The following is a 21,706-nucleotide window of genomic DNA, read 5'->3' as shown; positions in this document are numbered from 1 at the left end:
AGAAGCTAAAACAAGGAGAATAATGAAGAGAAGTCCCAGAATATCAAGCCTAGAGGAGAGTCAGTTCCTTGGAGCAAGAAGACTTGAGAGTTCCAATAGGGAGTTCCCTAGGGGGGAAACGGATGTTTGGAGAAACTTGATACCATCTTTGGAAATTTGGAACAACCTGTAGAGGTATTAACCTAAAGGCAAACAGGAAAAAAGAAAGGCAATTGGAAGCCCCGGGGGAGGGAAAAAAAAACACAAAAAGCTGAACAAGACAGAACATGACATCATGGTATATACCACTTAACTTTTCAGGGAGTAATGTTATGTAATTATAATCATGTGAGCACAAGCACTATTGACTGATTTTGAATTTAAAGTCAATGTACAGGTGAAGGGAAGATCTATGGGTACAGGACAGACTGTTTTAACCTTGACAATGTAAAAGTATAGCTGATGGCTTGGGGGTGGGAGTAGGGAAGAGAGCTCAGGGAAGGATGCAAATAGCCTTAAAAGGTATGGATACAAAGGATAATCTTAACTGATGGAACTAAGATATAAAGGTATATTATTTCAAGCTACAAAGATAACCAGTAGAGAAACTGAAAATGCTGATATAACCATGTTAGTAAGAAAGATATTCAGAATAGTACAACTGAGCTAAATTCTCATGTATTAAGGAAATCAATGATAATGTTTTAATAGATCAAATAAGAAATCGCAGTAAGTATATTATTTAGAGACCAAAATTGCAAAAGGGGAACAATTAAATGAATTTAAAATGGTTTCTTCTGAAGAATAGAACTAAGAGAATAGTGAGTCAGGAGACTCTTGTTTTTCATTATAGCAGTCTGTTACCTTCCTTCTTAAATTACTTTTAAAAGGGGAAACTGAAGGGAAGGAAGGGAGAAAGGGAGGAAGAGAATAAGGGAGGAGGAAGGAAATATAAGGAGACTGAGAGATCATAATGCAACCTACTTGGAGATGGACACAGACTTTTGAGACCTGGCACTTACATCTTCTGACTCTAAAGTGTGTGTGTGTGTATTTAATAAGGTTTTATTTTTATGTTAGTTTTTAACTTTTATTTAAGAATAATTTCAAAGTTACAGAAGAGTTTCAAGAATAAAAGTAGTACAGGGCGCCTGGGTGGCTCAGTCGTTAAGCGTCTGCCTTCTGCTCGGGTCATGATCCCAGGGTCCTGGGATCGAGTCCCACATCGGGTTCCCTCCTTGGCGGGAAGCCTGCTCTCCCTCTCCCACTCCCGCTGCTTGCGTTCCTGCTCTCGCTATCTCTGTCTCTGTCAAATAAATAAATAAAATCTTAAAAAAAAAAAAAAAAAGAATAAAAGTAGTACAAAGAACACTTGAGTATCCCACACCCAGATACACCCATGTCAGCATTACACTCTGTGCATCATCATTTGCCCCTCACCACCCCCCTTGGGTTTCCTAAACCACTGGAGTGTTGCATACGTCATGAGCCTTTACCCCTAAATACTTCGGTGTGTGTTTCATAATAGGTAGGCATATGCTCTTATATAACCACAACAGATTTAACACTGATACAAAACTTTAATCTACCAGTAAGATTTAACCTGCAAGCAACCCTTCTCCCTACTAGGGCTGCCTCCCTTCAGGTTCTGTCTTGCTGTGGGCCTTCTTCCTTTTCTCCCTCCACCCCACCTCATTCTCTCTCCTTGTTTTTGCTCTTTCGAAGTCTTGTGTTCTATAATTAGTTGAATGATTCCTGGAGCTTAAAATGCAGAGAGAATACACAAGCACACACTTAGAAGTAAAAACTTTACCAGACCCTGTCATGGAAAAAGTCTTTTGTTCCTTTGCCTTTCCAAGAATCACTGGCACTATTGTTGGAGTCTTTGAGCCTCCTTTTGAAAAATGAATTGTATAACTGTGTTTCTGACGATTTAACAGCTTTTTATCTTCTCTTTTTCCACTCTGATTTATAGTTTGAAAAAGTACCAGAAGGTTTTATCCCTCCATCTACACCCAAGTTTGCGTATGGAAAAGTTGCTCTGAAGAAGGTAAGAGAGCACATAAGCAGAGCTGTTGAGAGTGGGGAGTGGAACTAAGCAGTTGTGAGTGAAAGTGTTACACTGGGGCGTTGGTTCTATTTTTCTGTGAATTTGTTTTCTGTGAGACTACTGGGGTAGGTGATGTTTCTGGGAACATGGGGACGTGAGAGGTGAGAGGATATGTGTGCAGGTTGACAGGATGAGCACGTGGGGCATGAGCAGGAGTAGGTGGGCGTTCTTAGATCACTCAGGTCATTTTGGTTCGATGATCAGTCATCCAAAGCAGCTTCAGGAGCCTTTGTGGGAATAACATGGTACCTTGTTATGTCCGGTGAGGCTCTTTTCCATAACTCACAGGCATTTTCATAGATCTTTGCACAATTCAGTATACTCTCCTCCATCTCAGAATCATGTTCTAATTTTTGTGCTCTGTGGTTTATATGGTAAATGGGACATCAAGGGGGAAAGCTAGAAATTAATCATAAATAAGAGAGACATTTTATTCTAGGAAAGAAAAAGGGGAGATTTCATTTTCTTGTCAGGAGTGACGTAAGCCAAAATCAATTTGTTTTGACCATCTTTGTCTTCAGGATTTCCCCTTTTATAATCCCTAACTCCTACATCTGTTAACTCACAAGAAAAAAAAAACAACACAAGCAGTTACATATTTCTTAAGAATCTTGATATGCTAAAATAGCGTAAGTTTTTATCTAACCAAAATGCCAAACATGATTGTATAATTTTTCCGTTCCTGAAGCCCTTTGATATTATGGTTGCTTGAGCTCTTGTAACATTTTCCACCTAGTGTCAGATACATGTGTTACATTCTACAAAGAATGTGGTCTGTCTGCCTGATAGGAATCTTTATTTAGTTCAGTCAGACTTTAATCACACTTGTAAAGGGAGCACCTTCTACTTTTTCATTGCTGCTGCTACTTAAGGTAAAGGTTGCTTAGTACCAAAAATACATTCTGTTTACAATGAAGGAAACTTGTGTAAGCAGAAGTAGCTTTTCATTATTAACTAAATGTGTACAATTTAAGGTAGCAAGTTTGCATATAACTGAATTAAATTTATATTGGACATGGTCATATAGAATAAAACCTTTTACCGTGAGTTGAATTTCTTTAGCTGTCCAAACAGAAAGACATCCATGTGAGTAGCTGAATTGATGGAATTGTACTTAAGATTTTGTTTTCCTTGATGCCACACATCAGCAAGGTAAAGTAACCCTGGCAAGTGTTTATAAAATTCCCAACCAGTATCATGCCGTGGAAAGTCCTGGGTTTGGAGCCAAACCTAACTGCAGATCTTGGCTCTGCCGTTGCTGCGGTGAGCCTCTCTGAGAACCTGTTTCCTCATCCCTAACATGGGGACAACGAGGGCAGCCTCCCTGGGTGCTGTGAGGATTCAGTGAGGTGTGCATGTAAGGTGTTCTCACCTGGAGTTGGGTAGGCGCTCAGTGATCAGTAGCTGTTACCATCCTTGTTACTGCATCAGAATAAACTTCCTGGGCTGCAAGAATACACAGTCATTTAGACTGAGTATAATAAGTATTTATTGAGTGTCTACTGTGTGCTGGGTATTGGGTGACACCGCACCGTACAGACCCTGCCCTAAGGAGCTGACAGTCTGGCAAGGACAGCAAAGGCAAACAACTAGTCAGTGATGCAGGCGTGGAAAATATGCTCCAGACAAGTTCAGAGGAAGGCACAGTCATGGTTACTTCCCTCAGGGATGCTAGGGAAGGCTTTACAGAGGAGGCAGCCTCTGAGCCTTGGTTTTCATTCATTTTAAGGGCCTTTAATACAAAGGAGGTTGTATTTGCGAATAGGTACGTTTGAAACCTTACCATTACCATCAGTTATTTTTCATCAAGAGTTCCCTAACTCATGGATAGACATGATTGAAGGTAACTTGGCAGTGCAGCATTGAGCGGGATTTGAACTACTTAGGTCTATTTAGGGATTTGGGGGAAATCCACTAATGTCTTTGATAATTTGCAAATGGCATTACCCTCCACCCAGGGGTGACAGTGAGTGAATGCTGCTTTTGTTTCTTTTCAGTTAAAGACAGTGGAGGATGCACTGAACATTCTGTGTCCACCTGGGCCCATAAAAAGCCTTTATCCCTTGACGTTTATCCAGGTGAAACAGGTAGGCCTCCTTCAGCCTTTCTCTGCTTACAAAAATGTCCTTTCTGCACTGCCTTGCAGGGCCTGTCCTGAGTGCAGGGACCAGAACGGTAGGCAGATAAATCAGATCCCAGGTAAATTCACTGCGTATTTCCAGGCTCTCTTCGGCTTTAAGTACCACATGGTGGGCTGATCTTTCCTATCTTCCCACCTCCCCATTTCTTATTATCACTCAAACAAGGTAGTAACTCAGCCTGATTCAACATAATTCTTTAGTGCAAGCTATAAACAGTGCATTTCTGATCTAATTAATCTGTATTACTAAAGGAAAATCACATTTTAATACGCAAAAAAGACAACTTAATTATTTGTCCTTGTTTGCTCAAAGGTATAGGGGCTGTGTTCTTAATAGATCAGGTTCTCAGAGATTCTCTTTCCTGCTTTTGAAGAGAACAGAGAGCAGGGCACGTGTGTGTGTGTGTGTATGTGTGTGTCAGTGTGTGCACGTATGCATGTGTGTGGTGAACCCAGGCACTGCCTCATATTTCTTTTTCTTTTTTTTTTTTTTTTATTCATTTGAGACACAGAGATAGAGAGCAGAGAGCATGAGCAGGGGGAGAGGCAGAGGGAGAGGGAGAAGCAGGCTCCCCGCTGAGCCAGGAGCCCGACGTGGGGCTCGATCCCAGGACCCTGGGATCATGACCTGACCCGAAGGCAGCATCTCAACCCACTGAGCCACCCAGGCGCCCCATTTCTTTTTTTTTTAGTAGGCTCCATGCCCAACATGGGGCTCAAACTCATGACCCTGAGATCAAGAATTTCATGTTCTACCAACTGAGCCAGCCAGGCGCCCCTCATATTTATTTAAAATGTTTTTCCCAACTTTTTATTTTAGAAATTTTCAAATCTAAAAACGTTGCCAGAGAAGTATAATTACACCCATATCGCTTTCATTTGGATTCACTAAGTGTTAACAGTTCCTCTGAGTGTATGTATGCAGTCAACTGCCTTTTTTTAACCCTTTGAGTTTGTGGTCAATATCCTGACACTTCACCCCTAAATATTACAGCATATATATATTTTTTTAAAGATTTTATTTATTTATTTGACAGAGAGAGAGACAGCAGGAGAAGGAACACAAGCAGAGGGAGTGGGAGATGGAGAAGCAGGCTTCCCACAGAGCAGGGAACCCGATGCAGGGCTCGATCCCAGGACCCTGGGATCATGACTTGAGCCGAAGGCAGACGCTTAACGACTGAGCCACCCAGGAGCCCCTACAGCATATATCTTTTAAGAAAAAGGACATTCTCCTACATAATCACAATATAATGATGAGACTTAAGAAATTTACAATTGATATAATCCTATTATTTAATATGCATTCTATAGTCAAGTATCCAATGACGTCCTTGATATCTAACTTTTTTCAATCCAGTTTCCACTCTATGATCACACATTGCATTAAGCTACGATGTCCCTCTAGTCTTCTTTCATCTGTAACTATTCCTAAGTCTTGTTTTTCCTCTCTCTTTCTCGCTACATGGACATTTCTGAAGAGTTTGGGCCAGTTGTTTTGTAGACTGCCCCTCACTGATTAGATTCAGTAACACATTTTTGGCGGGAACACGACAAAGGTGGTGTGTCCTTCTCAGAGCGTCGCGTCAGGATGCCTGTGAGGTCAGTTTGTCCCTTTGTTGTGATGTTAAGTTTGAACACTTCGTTAGGAATTCAGCCCCATTTTTCGAAATGGAAACTTATCTGGAACCCCCTTCATTGACTGTCTGTGGAGATCCCCTTCTGGAAGGTGATAAAACAATGGCATATCTAATCTTAGTTTAGTGTATTTTGCCCCCAGTGACTTACTTTTTACACTTGTGATTTTTATTCCAGCAACTCTGGTCAATAAAATGAGTAATGAACCCCCTCTCGTTAACACTGGATAGAATTCTTGCTCTAGCTCCAGCCAACACAGGCTATGTGTCCACATCTTCATCTAGAAGATGCACCCCGCCTTCTCCACCTCGTAGGGGAGCACTTCGGCAAGACATGGTCACTAGAGCACTTGGAACCTGGGAAGTGAGTTCCAGGTTGGTGTGGAGACACTTGTACTCATTGTTCTTGGCCGGACCCTCCTGCTTTGCGATCTCTGGCCAAGGCAGTGCTCGAGGACTGGGGGGACTCCCTGGGCCCTGGCTGTTTCAGGTCTGGGGCAAGCCCGCTGGATGTTTATTTCCAGCGAAACCCATCGAGGGCCCAGCTGCAGGGAGTAGGGTGCAGCCCTGTTACCTCTGCAGCTGCCCGCCCCCCCACCTCCCACTTCGGTGGCCTCAGCCACCTTCGCAGGGAGGACTGCAGCTTCCACTCCCCTCGTTGAAGCCCTGCACAAAGTGTTCCTCAGCCTCTGAGTTAGGACTTACCACTTTGGTTACTTTGAAAAGAAAAAAAACAAAAAACAAGAGCTGGAGATTTGGGGTCTGGGAGGGGAGGCATCCTTGTGCCTGAAGCCTGGGGTGGTGGCCCCAGGGACATTTCTTGAATTCAGCCCTTTCCTGCAACACAGGAACGTGGGTTAACGTTGGGGTTTTTTCAGCTCCTCCAGATCACCTTTGCATTTGCCGAGATGCACTTCCTTGCTTTCTGGGCCCTAGACGCGAGGAACTGTTTCTCTGCCCCATGCTGGATGTCTGTTGGATGCTCTTGTATGGCGGGGTCTGATCCAGCTCACCCTGGCCAAAGTCCGCAGCAAGAGCGTCACCAGCTGAGGCTCAGGGTGCTGTTGCTGCTGGGGCTGATAATCTGGCGCCTTCCTCTCAGACCAGGGATACCAGCATCTATGCGACTGTTTTCTGACTTAGCAACAGGCTACACCCCCATCTCTCACTATCTCTATCCCCGCCACCCCCGGCCCTCCACTTTAAACAGTTTCTGGTTGACTCTTGTGTTGTATGTTAGAGCACATGTAGCCCAAGAACCTGGAAAATGTTTTACTGAACATTCTTGGCTTTGTTGTTGTTTTTTAAGATTTTATTTTTAAGTAACCTCTATACCCCATGTGGGGCTTGACATCATGACCCCGAGATCAAGAATCACATGTTCTACCTGCTGAGCCAGCCAGGCGCCCCGGTTTGTCTTTTTGGTTGTTGTGTTGTGTTGTGTCGTGTTTTTGAGATACCAGAAATAACCTTTCGATATATATGATAGGATCCCCCCGAGTGATTCTGGGCAAATCATCGAACATGTCCCAGAGTCTGGTTTCCTCGTGTGGGAAAGGGCTGTCTGATAAAATGTGGGTTCCTTGCTGTTACTGCCGTGCTAGTGTCTGATCTAAAACTGTAAGCCGGGTCCCTTCATTCAGACTGAATTTTTGTGGGAGGCTGGGAAACCTCTTAGAAACATTGCTTTCCCACAGATCGAGGTGACCAGGGTATCTTTAAAAGAGTGATGTGTTTTTCTTATGTCTTTTTCTAACCAGTATTTTGGGTTTGTGCTGTACCGAACAACGCTTCCTCAAGACTGCAGTGACCCCACACCCCTGTCGTCACCCCTCAGTGGAGTCCACGACCGGGCCTACGTCGCCGTGGATGGGGTAAGAGCTGTCTCTGAGCTGTGTGCTTGTCTGCCCCAGCAGCGCGACGTGTGGTCTGCGCTTGGTAATGTGGCATTCCAGGCCATTGCCCACCTTTCCAAACTCGGGCTCTGCCCCTCCTCTTGATGTCCCTTCGCTGTGCCCCCTTGCTTGCCAATGTGGCCTCACCCATGCTCCTTCTGCCTGGAATATGCCCCCTCACCCATTTGAACCTGGAGGGGAGTGCTCAAGGCTCCGCTCTTCTCAGAGACCTCCCCGGTCTCCCCAGTCCACGCCACCCTCTCTGCCCCATCACAGAATGTTGCCCATGTGTCCTTCGCTCCTTGAGAACAGGGTCCGTGTTGTACATGCTGGAGCGCTGATTCATTTAACCTTGCGCCTTCATCCTGTGTGAGAAGTCCCACTCTAGAGCACTGTTCATGATAACGATCGCTACAATACGCAGAGATCTTTGTCTCCAAACACAGCAAAGACACACTGAAATAATCATGTGAAAGAACACATGAAGAGATTGTTCGAACCGAGGCAATTTGTTCAGAAATTTTAAATTAAAATGTTTCCATTCTCGGGGCGCCTGAGTGGCTCAGTCGTTAAGCGTTTGCCTTCGGCTCGGGTCATGGTCCTGGGATCGAGCCCCGCATCGGGCTCCCTGCTCCGCGGGAAGCCTGCTTCTCCCTCTCCCACTCCCTCTGCTTGTGTTCCCTATCTCGCTGTGTCTCTCTCTGTTAAATAAATAAAAAAATCTTAAAAAAAAAAAATGTTTCCATTCTCTTGTGATCAAAGGCTTTCATTTCAGTGGGAGCAAGTTTCTAGGACATTATGTGTATATTGCCCATGTGTATACGATGGCAGTTTCTTGAATTCCATTTTAGGGGTTGTCTTAGTGAATTATAGTCAGTGTAGCTTCTTTTTTTTTTTTTTTTTTTTTTTAAAAACCTCCCCTTTCAAAAAGTTAGGAATATGTTGCTGCTAAAATACCTGTTGTTTTTTCTCACTCTCTGATATAATTTACATGGTTAATGCACCATATCAGGTATTTTGAGGTGAGACTACTCCACCTAACTCTCTGATTTTATCTCATTTATCTGATTTTGTCTCATTTCTCCTCGCTGTTTAGAAGCTGCTTTTCATGACTGCCTTTTGTGCTGTGAGAACACAAAGCAGTTCCTGTGGCAGGGACCCCCTCCTGGAATTTTTGCCTCCATTCCCTTCCTATTAAAAATAGATGTGCAGCAAAACACCCCAGAGCAAAGGAAGCTAGCCTAGAGCTTCCCTTGCTCGGAGCTGCATCTGCTGAGTTGCCTGGTTCAGAAGCAGTGTGGGGGGAACTTGACCACCCGGCCGGTGACTTGGGCAAAGGGGCCATCAGAGCATTGCCTCCCAAGTCCGGTGACCCTTCGAGACAAGAAAATGAGTGTGATGACTGAGCAAGCCGTGCTCTGCTGACCTTCTCACCCCAGCTAATTCCCACTGGACTCTGACCCCGCAGGTGCCCCAGGGAGTCCTGGATCGAAGTGAGGTCATCACTCTGAACATCACCGGGAAAGCTGGAGCCTCTCTGGACCTTCTGGTGGAGAACATGGGACGTGTGAACTATGGCAGATATATCAATGATTTTAAGGTAGGACCGACCTCACTGTCAGGAATGAGGTTCAAAGGTTGACAGAACTGTGCCTGTGCTGCCACCCAAGGAAGGTTCTGGAAAGCCATTTAAAAACTCACATATACCTTCTTCTCCTCCAGCCCCGTTCACACACAAAAGCGATTTTTAAAACCGTGCACACTTTGCCAAGTTTGGCAAGTGAACCTACTGTGATTTGTTTTGCAACTTCAGAGTTGGGTTATTTTGAAGACCTGTTTTCCTCTGCAGGTGATGAGAAAGTTGTGCTTTGCAAAGAGAACCCTTGCTTTGTGTTCAGGTTCAGTCACCCAGTAGGAAGAAACAGAAGGAGGAAGCAACTGCACTGTGCTGCTCCTTTGCTTAACAGACCCAGCTCACTTTCGAAAGGCACTTGGTCTCCGACAAAGCCAGCCTAGCATTTGGTCTGCTCTGTTTTCTGGGTGTGGACAATCCATGACAATGTCTTGAATCGTAGAAAGCCTTTCCCTTGATGCACGGCCTCTCATCCCTGCTGGTTACTCTGTGTCCAGGTGTCTAGCCCTAGCCCAAATATTGTTCCTTGGAAAACATTTTTCGAGTGTTATTCAGCAAACACTTGTTAAGCTCATACTCTGTAAGATGCTCCGCAAGGTGCTTTGGGGCATGCAAAGATGTTGAGATACAGGCTTCCCGAAAGGTGGCTCACCATCTGCTAGAGGAGAGAAGGCCCGCATCGAAGGATTGATGGTACCACCCGCTCTAGGACAGAACCGGTGTATGGGGCTATTTCCTGACCCTCTTGGTGCAGCTCAGAGGCAAGGTGATTACCCTCTTAGAGAATGGCCATGTGGGGCAACCTTTACCTCCAGTAGAAATGTCCCCGTTAAAGTCCTTGTGCTCAGGCTGTAGTTAGTGGCCTTCCTGCTTGGCTGTCACAGGCCATGTTGACACACGGAGTGACAGGGATTCTTGTGTAGTCTCTGGGTCCCGGTACCCAGCAAGGGACCCGCACACAGCTGCCTGGTTCATGTTTATTGAATTACTAAGGGGGCAGTTGAGACTTGGTACTGAGAGTTGTCCTGGGATGAATTTGGGATCTCCTGGGGAATGGAGAAGTTCACCATGTAAAAGGCGGGAGAGAGGAAGCTAGGTGAGCCGTGAGCATAGGCTTCAGTGCAGTGGCCGGTGCCGTGGACACCCCGGCCTGCTGACCCGGCTGGATGAATAGAGCCAGCTGTTCACCTTCATCATCACTTCCTTTCTATCCTTCCACAGATATCAAAGTATCCTCGTTTATGGTTACCTCACTGAGTCCCACGGTGGGTGAATGGACTCAGGCGTGATCATCCCATGAGTGCTACTGAGGGGCTTAATGCCAAGACTTGCTCCCGGTCATATGAGGGGGCAGAATCTGTCCCCCCCAGCCCCCATTAGAGTGGCTAGCTGTTCTTCTGCATTCCTGACTCCATTCATTCTCCCGTGCCTCAGATGCCATCATCCCTTCCATTCAGCAGTGACTCTGAACCAAACATTGAAGATCGGGGGTCATGGGGTCAGAAGCTCTGGCCTCAAGCCAGATGTCACTTTGACATATGCACAGTTGGAGTCTCACTTACTGTTGGTGTTTCATATCCTAGTTTGTTCTCCCCAAGAATTCAGGGAGGGACACAGAGACACTTGAAGCCTTTTGTTTCCCACCCCAGCTCATTGCTGTGTTTCTCCTTTACAGGGTCTTATTTCTAACCTGACCCTTGGTTCCAATATCCTCACGGACTGGATGATCTTCCCACTGGACACTGAGGATGCGGTGCGCAGACACCTGGGAGACTGGCATGGCTGTAACAATGGACGCCATGATAAAGCCTTGGCCCACAGCTCGTCTAACTACACACTGCCGGCCTTTTATATGGGGAACTTCTCTATTCCCAGTGGGATCCCAGACTTGCCCCAGGACACCTATATCCAATTTCCTGGATGGACCAAGGTACGTGTCTTCGTGGAAAGTGATAAAGAATCAAAAAGAGCTGCTAATGAGATGGTGTGTGACAGTTCGGGAGTGGAGGGCTTTCCGTGTTAGTTTATCCATTCCTCAGTAGTGGGACCTTGGCCGATCTTCAGAGACTCAATGGCCAGCTTGAATATGTACCCTCTGCCCCATTTTCACTGACTGACAACTTCCTTGAGCAAATGATGGCTTTCCTGCTTCCTGTAAGAAAAACTCTAGCTCCTTTGGATACTGCTTATGAGGGACACTTTCTCTTTCTCTTAAAGAAGATTTGGTCCAGGCAAAGGGGTGAATCACTGGGAGAACTTGTTTTTATTTTGTCCGGGCCTACCTCTGTACCCCCACAACACCCCACCAGCCCTACACCCTGGGACATCCACCGCTGTCTGCATGATCTTCTGCTCTTCCTTGGCCATTTTACTGCCTGGTCACCCTCCCTCCCCTTTATTCTTTGAAGACATTCGCATGTCTTCCTTCACTGTTGTCTTCTTTACTTCAGTCCTATTTTCATCTTGGGTGACCTTACCATGACTCAGTTATTCATTCAACAAGTATTTTTCACTGGCCACTCTGTGCCTAAGCTTTGTGCCAGGTGCTAAGGATACAACGATGAACAGTAAGGATACAATGACTTGCCCTCATGGAACTTACATGCTAGTTGGGGAGACAGACCCAAATCATATAATCACCCAAATTAAATGGTGAGACTGCAGCTGCAGTGAGTGCTAAGAAGAAATATGGGAGTTGATAATAATTGGGGCATTTGACCTTGTCAGGAAGGTCAGTGAAGCCTTCCCTGTGGGAGTGATGCTTGACAGAGATATGAAGGATAAGAAGGAATTAATGTGGCAAAAGGGGGAGGGAAACATATTCCAGGCAGAGGAGATAGCATGTGCAAAGGCCATGTTGTCATAGAGGAAATGAGGAGCTTGAGGACCTGGTAAAGGACCCGAATGTAGGGTTTAGGTGTGGAGTGTGGTTCAGAGAGAAGACTAGAAAGTGGGTAGAGATGAGATTGGAATAGGCCAATTAAACCACATTAAAGTTTTTCTTTGTGTTGAGAGCCTTTGAAGCAGGAGGGTGCCATCACATGATTGTGATGGAACAAACCTCTCTGACCCCAGGGTACAGAGAGGGCTGGGTGAGGGCACCTGTGGATTTGCGGAAGCTATCTAGGTGACTGGACCGTAGTCTCAGTGAGAGACTAGGATGGTGGTAGCCAAGATGGAGATGATATCAACTATCTGAGAGATGTGTGACGTTAAATCAATGAGATGTAATGATGGATTGGTTATTGGGGTTTAAAGAGAAGGACATATCCTGGATGACTCTTAGGTCCCAGGCTGGTAGCTGGGCAGATGGTACCACTTATTGAAAGAAGAGTTTTCAGAGGAAAACATGGGCTAGGAGGGGGAGATCATGAGTTGGATTTGGACAGATTGAGTTTGAGAGGCCTTTGAGAACAGCTGAGAGAAGATACTGGAGGAGGGCTGTGGGATCTGTGGATGGAGAAGTTGGAGGAGGGATCTGGGCTGGGAATATATGTATCAGATCATCTGTGTGTGGATGGTCATGGAGACATGGGATGGAGGAGATCCCCTAAGGAGAAAGGATACAGAAGGAAGAAAAGAGGCACAAACATGGTGGGCAGAGAGTGAGGAGGAAAACTGGCATTTGTGCTGCTGAGGGGATGAGTGAAAGACAGGAGCTCTTCTACGGGATGTAGTAACACGGAGCTCCCTGGAACCCTCAGCAAGTGTATGGGAGTGGGGCATCCACAGGCTGCATTGCATGCTACTGAGGAGTGTCAGATAAAGGAACAAACTTGGGAACGTAAATGTGTTTGTTTGGGGTTTTTTTAAGATTTTATTTATTTATTTGACAGAGAGAGACACAGCGAGAGAGGGAACATAGGCGGGGGAGTGGGAGAGGGAGAAGCAGGAGCAGGGAGCCCGATGAGGGACTCAATCCCAGGACCCTGGGATCATGACCTGAGCCGAAGGCAGACGCTTAATGACTGAGCCACCCAGGCGCCCCAGGAGCATAAATTTGGATACTTGAATATAAACATTGTTTTTGAGAATTTTGACCCTGAAGGAGAAGAGGAGAAAAGTATATAAATCGCTTTTAAGAGGGAAAAAGATGCGCACAACATTTGTTTAAGAAATGTCCTTTGGGGGCTCCTGGGTGGCTCAGTCAGTTAAACGTCCAACTCTTGATTTTGGCTCAGGTCATGATCTCAGGGTTGTGAGATTGAGCCCCATGTCAGGCTCTGCACTGAACGTGCAGTCTGCTTAAGACTCTCTCTCTCCCTCTCCTTCCCCCCTCCTGCATCCTCTCTCTCTCTCTCAAAAAAATAATCTCATAGATTATTTAGAAATGTGTTATTTAATTTCCATATATTTGTAAGGGGTTTTTTTAGCATCTTATTTTTATTGATTTCTAATTTAATTTCTCTATAAAACTCCTCTAGAAGAAGGAAGAAAGTCTATGACCTTCAATTAGGCAAAGACTTTTTTTAAAAAAGATTTTATTTATTTATTTATTTGACAGAGAGAGAGACAGCGAGAGAGGGAACACAGGGGGAGTGGGAGAGGGAGAAGCAGACTTCCTGCTGAGCAGGGAGCCCGATGTGGGGCTTGATCCCAGGACCCTGGGATCTTGACCTGAGCCGAAGGCAGATGCTTAACAACTGAGCCACCCAAGCGCCTCTAGGAAAAGATTTTTTTAGATTTGACACCTAACGCATGACCCTTAAAGGAAAAAGTGATAAATTGGAGTTCATCAAAATTAAAAATGTTTGCTGTTCAAAAGAAATCATTAAGAAAATGAAAATCCGAGCCACAGAATGGGAGAAAATCATATGTTTAGCAAAGGATTTGTTTCTAGAATACATCGAGAATTCTTACAACTCAGTAATAGGAAGATAAACAACCCAGTCAAAAAATGTGCAAATTTCACCAAAGGAGATATACAAATGGCCGATAAGTACATGTATAATGCTCTCAACATCATTAATCGTTAGAAAAGTACAAATCAAAACCACAGTGAAATACTACTTCACACCCACTAGAATGGCTATACTAATAAAAGATAGACAATAACAAATTTTGGCAAGGATATAGAGAAATGAGAACCTTCCTATGTCACTTGTGGGAATGTAAAATGATACAAACACTTGGGAACACGGCTTGGGGTTTCTTCAAAGGTTAAACACGGACTGAGGAGTTCCACTTCTGGGTGTATACCCGAGAGAAATGAAAACCTATGTTTACTCAAAGACTTCTGTGCAAATATTCAGAGCAGCATAATTCATAATAACCCCAAACTGGATGTAATTCAAATGTCCATCAACTGATTAATGGGTAAATAAAATGTGGTATATCCATACAAAGGAATAGTGTCCCACAGTAAAACAGAACAGACTACCGATACACGCTACAATGTGGATGACTCTGAAAAACATGCTAAGCAAAAGAAGCCAGACATAAAAGACCACATGCTGTAGGATTCCATTTATATGAAATGTTCAGAAAAGGCAAATCTATAGAGAAGAAAAAGTAGGTTGATAGTTGTCTGGGGCTGATGGTGGGAATGGAGAGTGACTGCAAGTAGATATGGGGTTTCTTTTGGGGATGATGGAAATGTTCCAAAATTAAATCATGGTGACGGTTCCACGGTCTTCTTAAATTTATTGAAACTTGTTTCATGACCGAGCACATGGTGTATCTTGGTGAACGTACCTCCAGAATTTTAAGCTGTGATATCCTCTCTCTTGCTACGTGTTTCTATCCCCCAAACTCTCATGCCCTCCAGCCTGCTCTTGGATCTTATTGATGACCTGAAACTCTCCCCCATTAAGGCCACAGTTCTTCCCTATCCAGTCTAGACATCACTACTAATATTTTTTTTTTTTAAAGATTTTATTTATTTATTTGACAGAGACAGAGAGAGAGAGGGAACACAAGCAGGAAGAGTGGGAGAGGGAGAAGCAGGCTTCCCGCTGAGCAGGGAGCCTGATGCGGGACTCGATCCCAGGACCCTGGGATCATGACCTGAGCCGAAGGCAGTCGCTTAACGACTGAGCCACCCAGGCGCCCCCACTACTAATATTTTTTAAAAGCCATCAATCCACTGGCCCCCTTGACCTTCCGCTCTGTCTCCTTGTTCATCCTCTATTTTGAGTGGGTCCACAATCGGCCTTTGCTCCTTCACCAGTGACTGAGCACTGCCAGGGGGCCTCTCCAGCGTGCTCATCAGGGCCCCTATCCCTTCACTCTCTCCAGCCTCTGGAGGCCCCCAACTTGCCCAGCAGTCTTTGGTCTCTTCCCCTTTCCCCAGCTGGTCTTTCTAACCTTCACCTCTCCCCTTAGCCACCGTACTCCTCCCCCACCCACTCACCCTCTTTGACTGCTATCAAGTGTAACTCCTTTGTTCCCCCAGCTTCCTGTCAGACTTATCTCGGCCTCTACCCTCACTTCCTGCCCGGTGGCCCTAGGAGGAAGTCTAAGCTCTGAATCCCCTCCCCACCTTCTTCCTTCAGGCCAGGATCCTGCTCTCGAACCTCCTGTCCTGCATCATGTCAGCCTTTCAGTCTCCTCTGCCAACTTCCGGGTTGCAGCCAAGAAGTGACCTCTGGGGGCTCTAAGACCCCAAAACGAACTAAAACCCTCTCTGGACCTTCCCACTTTAGCCAGCAGGCTTGTTCTTCTTCCCTTGCTGCCTCCTTTCCTCCCCTCCCTCCTTGTCCCCTTTTCCCTCTTGGTGTCCTGCTTTGTCATATATCTCCTTTGTTCATGCTTTTTCACTCCCTCACTCTGCCCACCCAGCCATCACGTATTCATCTGTCAAGACCAGCCTTAACTCCTCTAAGAGGCCTTCCTAGACCCTTAGTCCAGCCCTCCCTTGAGCCCCCTCTGTGCCCCTCCTGGACTCCTCACACTTCGGCTGGCACCTCGGTTTCACCCACTGGGTCATAAGCTGCAGAAGCGGCATTTTTTAAAAGTGCTCAGCTTCTTCACCATCCTGCTCACCTCCCAGGGCCTGGTTGCTCTGTAAATGCTCTAGGTGGAAGGGTGCCCAGGTGTCTGTGTTGCTGAGCTCCTCCACCCCTGGGCGCCTTCCCCCCAACCAGGGAAGAAAGCAGGTGGGAGGAGTGGAGGCCCTCAGGCAGCCCTGTAGGTGATGAGGGGCTTTGCAGGGTGCTGTGGGTATAGGGCCAAGGCGGACGAGAAGACAAACCATTGCTCCCCAGGTGGTATCAGTTTCGTGCTTTAAGAGAAAGAACTTTCAGGAGATGTGAAGCAGAAAGAGAAGCTGTGCATGACAGGAACAATGAGAAGAGTGGGGTGACTCAGGAGACACAGGCCAGTGTTTCGGCTGCACAGAATAGAGGATGAACAGCAGACCTGACAGGTGGACAGCCCTTCCCCGGAGTCAGAGGGAGTTTTGTCAGGGAGGGAATTTTAAGTGGGAGAATGGTAAATGCAAAGGTGCAGACGTGGAAAAGCATGAGACGTCTTTGGAAGTCAGAGGGGCTTCACCTTGGCCAGGTCATAAAGGTGTCACACCCGAGAGTGCCTGACCCAGGCGTGGTGCTCAGCACTTTGGACACACGACCTCTGTAATCACCAAAAGAGCAGGAGGAGTGCAATATCCTGTCATCAGCTCTAGTTTGCAGAGGAGCAGCTCAAGAGAGCTAAGGAACTTGCATGAGGAGCAGAAGTAGGTGGTAGTGCAGCTCCCTGACCCTCAAGTCCGTCCGACTTGCAGGCCCGCGGGGAAAGGCAGGCAGCAACGTACAGGGCCTGGAAGGCCAATGAGGAGCTGCGCTAAGTATGTAGACAGGGGCTCTGCACTAATCTTGTCAGTCTGATGGATGTTCCACACCTTCATGTTTGGAAGGTACATAGACACGTGATATTTCCAAATGTGTCAGAAGGTTTGGAACCCCAAAAGCCCATAGAATGCATATGTCCCCTCAAACACTAGCACACAAATGGTCAAGTCGGCATTATCCAGAATTATCCAGAATCACCCAGAAGGTGGAAAGCTCAAATGTCCATCCACTGGAATGAATAAACAAAATGTTTATTATATATAGTAATGGAAAATAAATTTGCCATAAAAAGAAATTAAGTAATCATATATGTTACAACATGGATGAACCTTGAAAGCATGTTAAATGGAAGGACCCAATCACAAACCACACATGTGGAAGCTTTCATTTATATGAAATGTCCAGAATAGGCAAATCTGCAGACACAGAAAAATCAGTGGTAGCCTAAGCAGGGAAGGAGGGGTGTGGGGAGGGAGGATGGGGAGTGCAGGGTTTCCGTTTGGAGTGATGAAAGTATTCTAAAATTGATTATGATGATGGTTGCATAGCTCTGTAGTGTTCTCACAGCCGCTGAACTGTATCCTCAAGATGAGTGAATTGTATGGGGTGTGAAGTATATCTCAATAAAGCAGACACGAAGGCCCATCTATGGGATTTGTGGACCTGGGTTACGTGGGTCCGAAGGTCACACATACCCATAAGACAGTGCACACTGTTCATACTGTTTTCTTTTCTTGTCTTTTTAAAGATTTTATTTGAGAGAGAGAGAACACGAGCAGGGGGAGTGGCAGAGGGAGAGGGAGATGCAGACTCCCCACTGAGCAGGGAGCCCAGTAATGATGCAGGGCTCAATCCCAGGACCCCGGGATCATGACCTGAGCCGAAGGCAGACGCTTAACCTACTGAGCCACCCAGGCATCCCTCTGTTTTCTGTTATTTTCTGGTGAACAGTTGTACCTCTTACTGAGGACAGTCCCAGGCCGGCTTCTGAGGTTCTGAAAGATCAACAGATGCAGAACAAACAGAACCCTCCCCACAGACCACTGAGTTCTGGCTTTTGGGAGAATGAGCACTTTGGCAGGTGTGGGGGTGGGGGTAGGGGTGGACCGAATGACACGTGAAGCCGGAGCCATTCCTAGGACCCTGCCTCTGGACACGCTAACCCTCTGCTGCCCTCCTCCATCAGGGAGGTCCTGTCCCAGCCTCTGGGCTTGTGCTCTTCAGTTGATATGAAGAAACTGCCTAGATTTAGTGAACAAAGTCACTGATAAGGGCGATTAAAAAAAAATCACTTCTGGTTAGGATGTGGCTTTCTGGTTAAATGCCCAACCATCAAACTGGGATTACAGTGGGAAGTGGTCAGGCATGTTTTGCTCTTTGCAGGAGACACAGGCCAGTGTTTCGGCTGCACAGAACTCTTATCTGACCACAGCTCCCTAAGATAGGCGGTGTGCTGGCTGTGTCATGTGTGCTGTACTTCAGGTGTCCTGCTCGGCCACCGCAGCGCCTCTGTGCTCTTTCTCTCTCCACCGTATGCTGTGCCCAAGCCCCGTGGCCATATCCACCACAGCCTTCCTGCATGTATTATCCTCTCGGGGCAGCTTTGGGTGCAGGACAGAGCATGAGGATGAGAGCGGTGGAGTCGTGTCCCACTTTCCTCGGCCAGAATTATGCTTTGAAAGCTAGGAATCCAAATAGAATACTGACTAAAAGTAATCTTATTTTTTAAAGGCAAGTATTCCCTCTATCAAGATGTAAAAAATCATGAAATAAAAGAATTTCTAACAAAGGGCTGACAGGGTGCCTGGGTGGCTCAGTCAGTTAAGCGTCTGCCTTCGGCTCAGGTCACGATCCCAGGGTCCTGGGATCGAGCCCCGCGTTGGGCTCCCTGCTCTGCGGGGAGTCTGCATCTCCCTCTCCCTCTGCCGTTCCCCCTGCTTGTGCTCTCTCTCTCAAATAAAATCTTAAAAAAAAAAAAAAAAGGCTGACAAAAATCCCTTCATATATTTAAATTATTTCTGCATCTTGTTTTTTGAAATTTCTAATACCCTCATCATTTGGTCTTTCTGGTGCCAGTGGGACCTGATCACCAGAAACACCAAGTGATCAAAGGATTGGAACTTTCAGCTCCACCCCCCAACCTCTGACTTCTTGGGGTAGGGATTGGGGGCTGGAGATGGAGCTCTGTAAAAACTCTAGAACTTTTGGTGAGTGAACACATCCAGGTGCTGGAAGATACACCTGGTGAGGGCAAATGTAAGTAAAATGTTTTCCTGTGTTCTGTGCACCATTCTAGCAAATTATGAGCCTGAGGAGGAGGTTATAGGAACCCCTAATTTGTAGCTAGTAGTTCAGAAGTGTGGGTCAGAGTCCTTTTAACTTACGGGATCTGACCCCTGCTCCAGGTAGGTTATGTCATAATTGAATTGTTGGACATGCAGCCGGTGTCCAGAGAATTGGAGAATTGGTTGGTGTCACAGAAAACATCCTAGAAGGAACCAGGAAGGGAGTGATAGAAAGTGCAGTTGGAAAGGTGATTTCATGGCCTCAAATGTCAAGGAATTTATATATTATCTTGAGACCTTTGTAGAACTAGGGGCAATTTTAAGCATCAAAGTGATATGATCAAATATGGCAACAGTGTATAGAAAGTACCAGAAACTATGAAGTACTTGGTGACTGGTATTCAGCATGTGAGCAAGATAGGCAAGGGCACTGCTACTGGGGAAGACATCATAATTAAATGCTATAATTTCAGATAGTGATAACAATTAGGAAGAAATTAAATGTGATGATGTGATCTAAAGTGAGGTATAGGGGTGAAGATGTTGCTATCTTATATGGCATAATAGTTATCTATTGCTCTGTAACAAATTTTACCCTAAAATTTAGTGGCTTAAAACTATGATAAGCATTTATTAGGCTCACAGTTTCTGTGGGTCTGGAATTTGGGGCCACCTTGGCCTGGTGGTTTTGGATCAGGGTCTCTCATGAAGTCAAGCTATCAGCCAGAGCTACATCTGAAGGCTTGACTGGCTCAGGAGGACCCACTTCCAAGGTGACTCACTCCCATGGCTGCCAGGTTGGGGCTGGCTGTTGGCAGGAGGTCTCAGTTCTTCCCCACATAGGCCTCTCCATAGGTTGCTTGAGTGTCCTCATGACATGGTGACTAGCTTTCCCCAGAGGGAGAGATCTAGGAAAGAGAGAGCCAGGCTGAAACTAGCCTTGGAAGTCACATAGCCTTCATCACGTTCAGTTAGTTAAAAGAGAGTCATTGAGTCCAGTCCCTGTTCTTGGGATAGGAATTAGATTCTGCCTTTTGAAGGGAGAAGTGTTAAGAATGTATGAACATATTTTGAAGCCACCACGTAAGGAGTGGTCAAGGGTGCCTCTAGGAGAAGGTAGCCATTGAGACCTGGAGGATGAGACTGAGTCATCCATGTGAGGAGCCAGAGGAAGAACGTTCTGGAGCCACGAAGCAGCGAGTGGGAAGGCCCAGAGAGAAAGATCCTGTGAGCAAGGGGGAAAGTGTGGGAGATGAGGAGTTGGCATGGGGGTTGGCCAAGTCACGGCGGGGGAGATTTTGGCTTCTCCTCACTCCGGTGGTGGTATTAAGCAGAGAGTCAAAGAGCTGACTGGCTTTGAAAGCTCACTTCTCAGTGGGAATGGATTATAGGAGGTCGAGGCTTGATGCAGGAATTCCTAGTGGGAAGCTAGTATAGCAATCCTACAAGAAACTGTGGGCTTGGGTGCTGGTGAAGAAAAGTGCAAGATTCATACTGAAAAGAAAAGGCAAGGTTTCCTGAAGGATCCTGTATGGTGTTCAAGAGAAGGTAGTCAAGGAGGATGCCAGAGTTTGAGGCCCGTGTAATGGGAGGGGTGGGTGTGGTTAGTTTCTGAGGTGGGAAGGCTGGAGCAGGGCAGGCGGGGTGCTGGCGGGGATCAGAAGCTCTGTTTTAGACATGTTCAGCCTCAAGTATTTACTAATCATCTAATCTCCAAGAGGAAGTGGCCAGCCATCAAGTCTGAAACATAGCAAAAATAAATAAATAAGTAAAGCTACATTCAATACAATGAAATCATGTTCTCTATGTTACCAGACCTAATAGGCATCCTATAGAAGACCTGTGGGTCTTGAGTCTATACAGAGAAGTCTGTACAAATCAGGAGGTGGCCTGCAAGCAAACGTATATATTCAGGGGCGCCTGGGTGACTCATTTGGTTAAGCATCAGACTCTTGATTTTGGCCTAGGTCATGATCCAGGGTCATGAGATCAAGCCCCACGCTCAGCACAGAGTCTGCTTGCGATTCTTTCTCTCCCTCTACCCCTCCCCCCAGCCCATGCTCTCTCTAAATAAATAAATACAATCTCTAAAACAAAAGGTATCTATTCATATATTCAGTGCTTGTAATGGGAATGCAGAGGTGGGGTACCTGTCCCACATTTGGAGCTTCTGGGAAAGGACTCAGTCGGTAGAACTAACTCTGGAGTGGAGGGCCATGGGGAGGAACTCCCTTCTG

The 21,706-nt window shown here is 46.0% G+C and overlaps 1 protein-coding gene across 1 annotated transcript in view; it reads left to right on the top strand.

Annotated features, from left to right (window-relative positions):
• The window catches only part of GLB1 (galactosidase beta 1), an 81,729-nt gene that overhangs the window by 52,556 nt on the left and 7,467 nt on the right, over positions 1-21,706 (top strand). The window contains exons 11-15 of the mRNA XM_021677570.1: positions 1,955-2,029; positions 4,087-4,176; positions 7,627-7,740; positions 9,230-9,361; positions 11,070-11,324. Coding sequence (XP_021533245.1) covers positions 1,955-2,029; positions 4,087-4,176; positions 7,627-7,740; positions 9,230-9,361; positions 11,070-11,324 — 666 coding nt within the window. The remainder of the gene's footprint in view (positions 1-1,954; positions 2,030-4,086; positions 4,177-7,626; positions 7,741-9,229; positions 9,362-11,069; positions 11,325-21,706) is intronic.

Source organism: Neomonachus schauinslandi, chromosome 1, assembly GCF_002201575.2.
Source record: "Neomonachus schauinslandi chromosome 1, ASM220157v2, whole genome shotgun sequence".
NCBI classification, from domain to species: Eukaryota; Metazoa; Chordata; class Mammalia; order Carnivora; family Phocidae; genus Neomonachus; species Neomonachus schauinslandi.
This window is presented reverse-complemented; position numbering and strand designations above follow the sequence as displayed.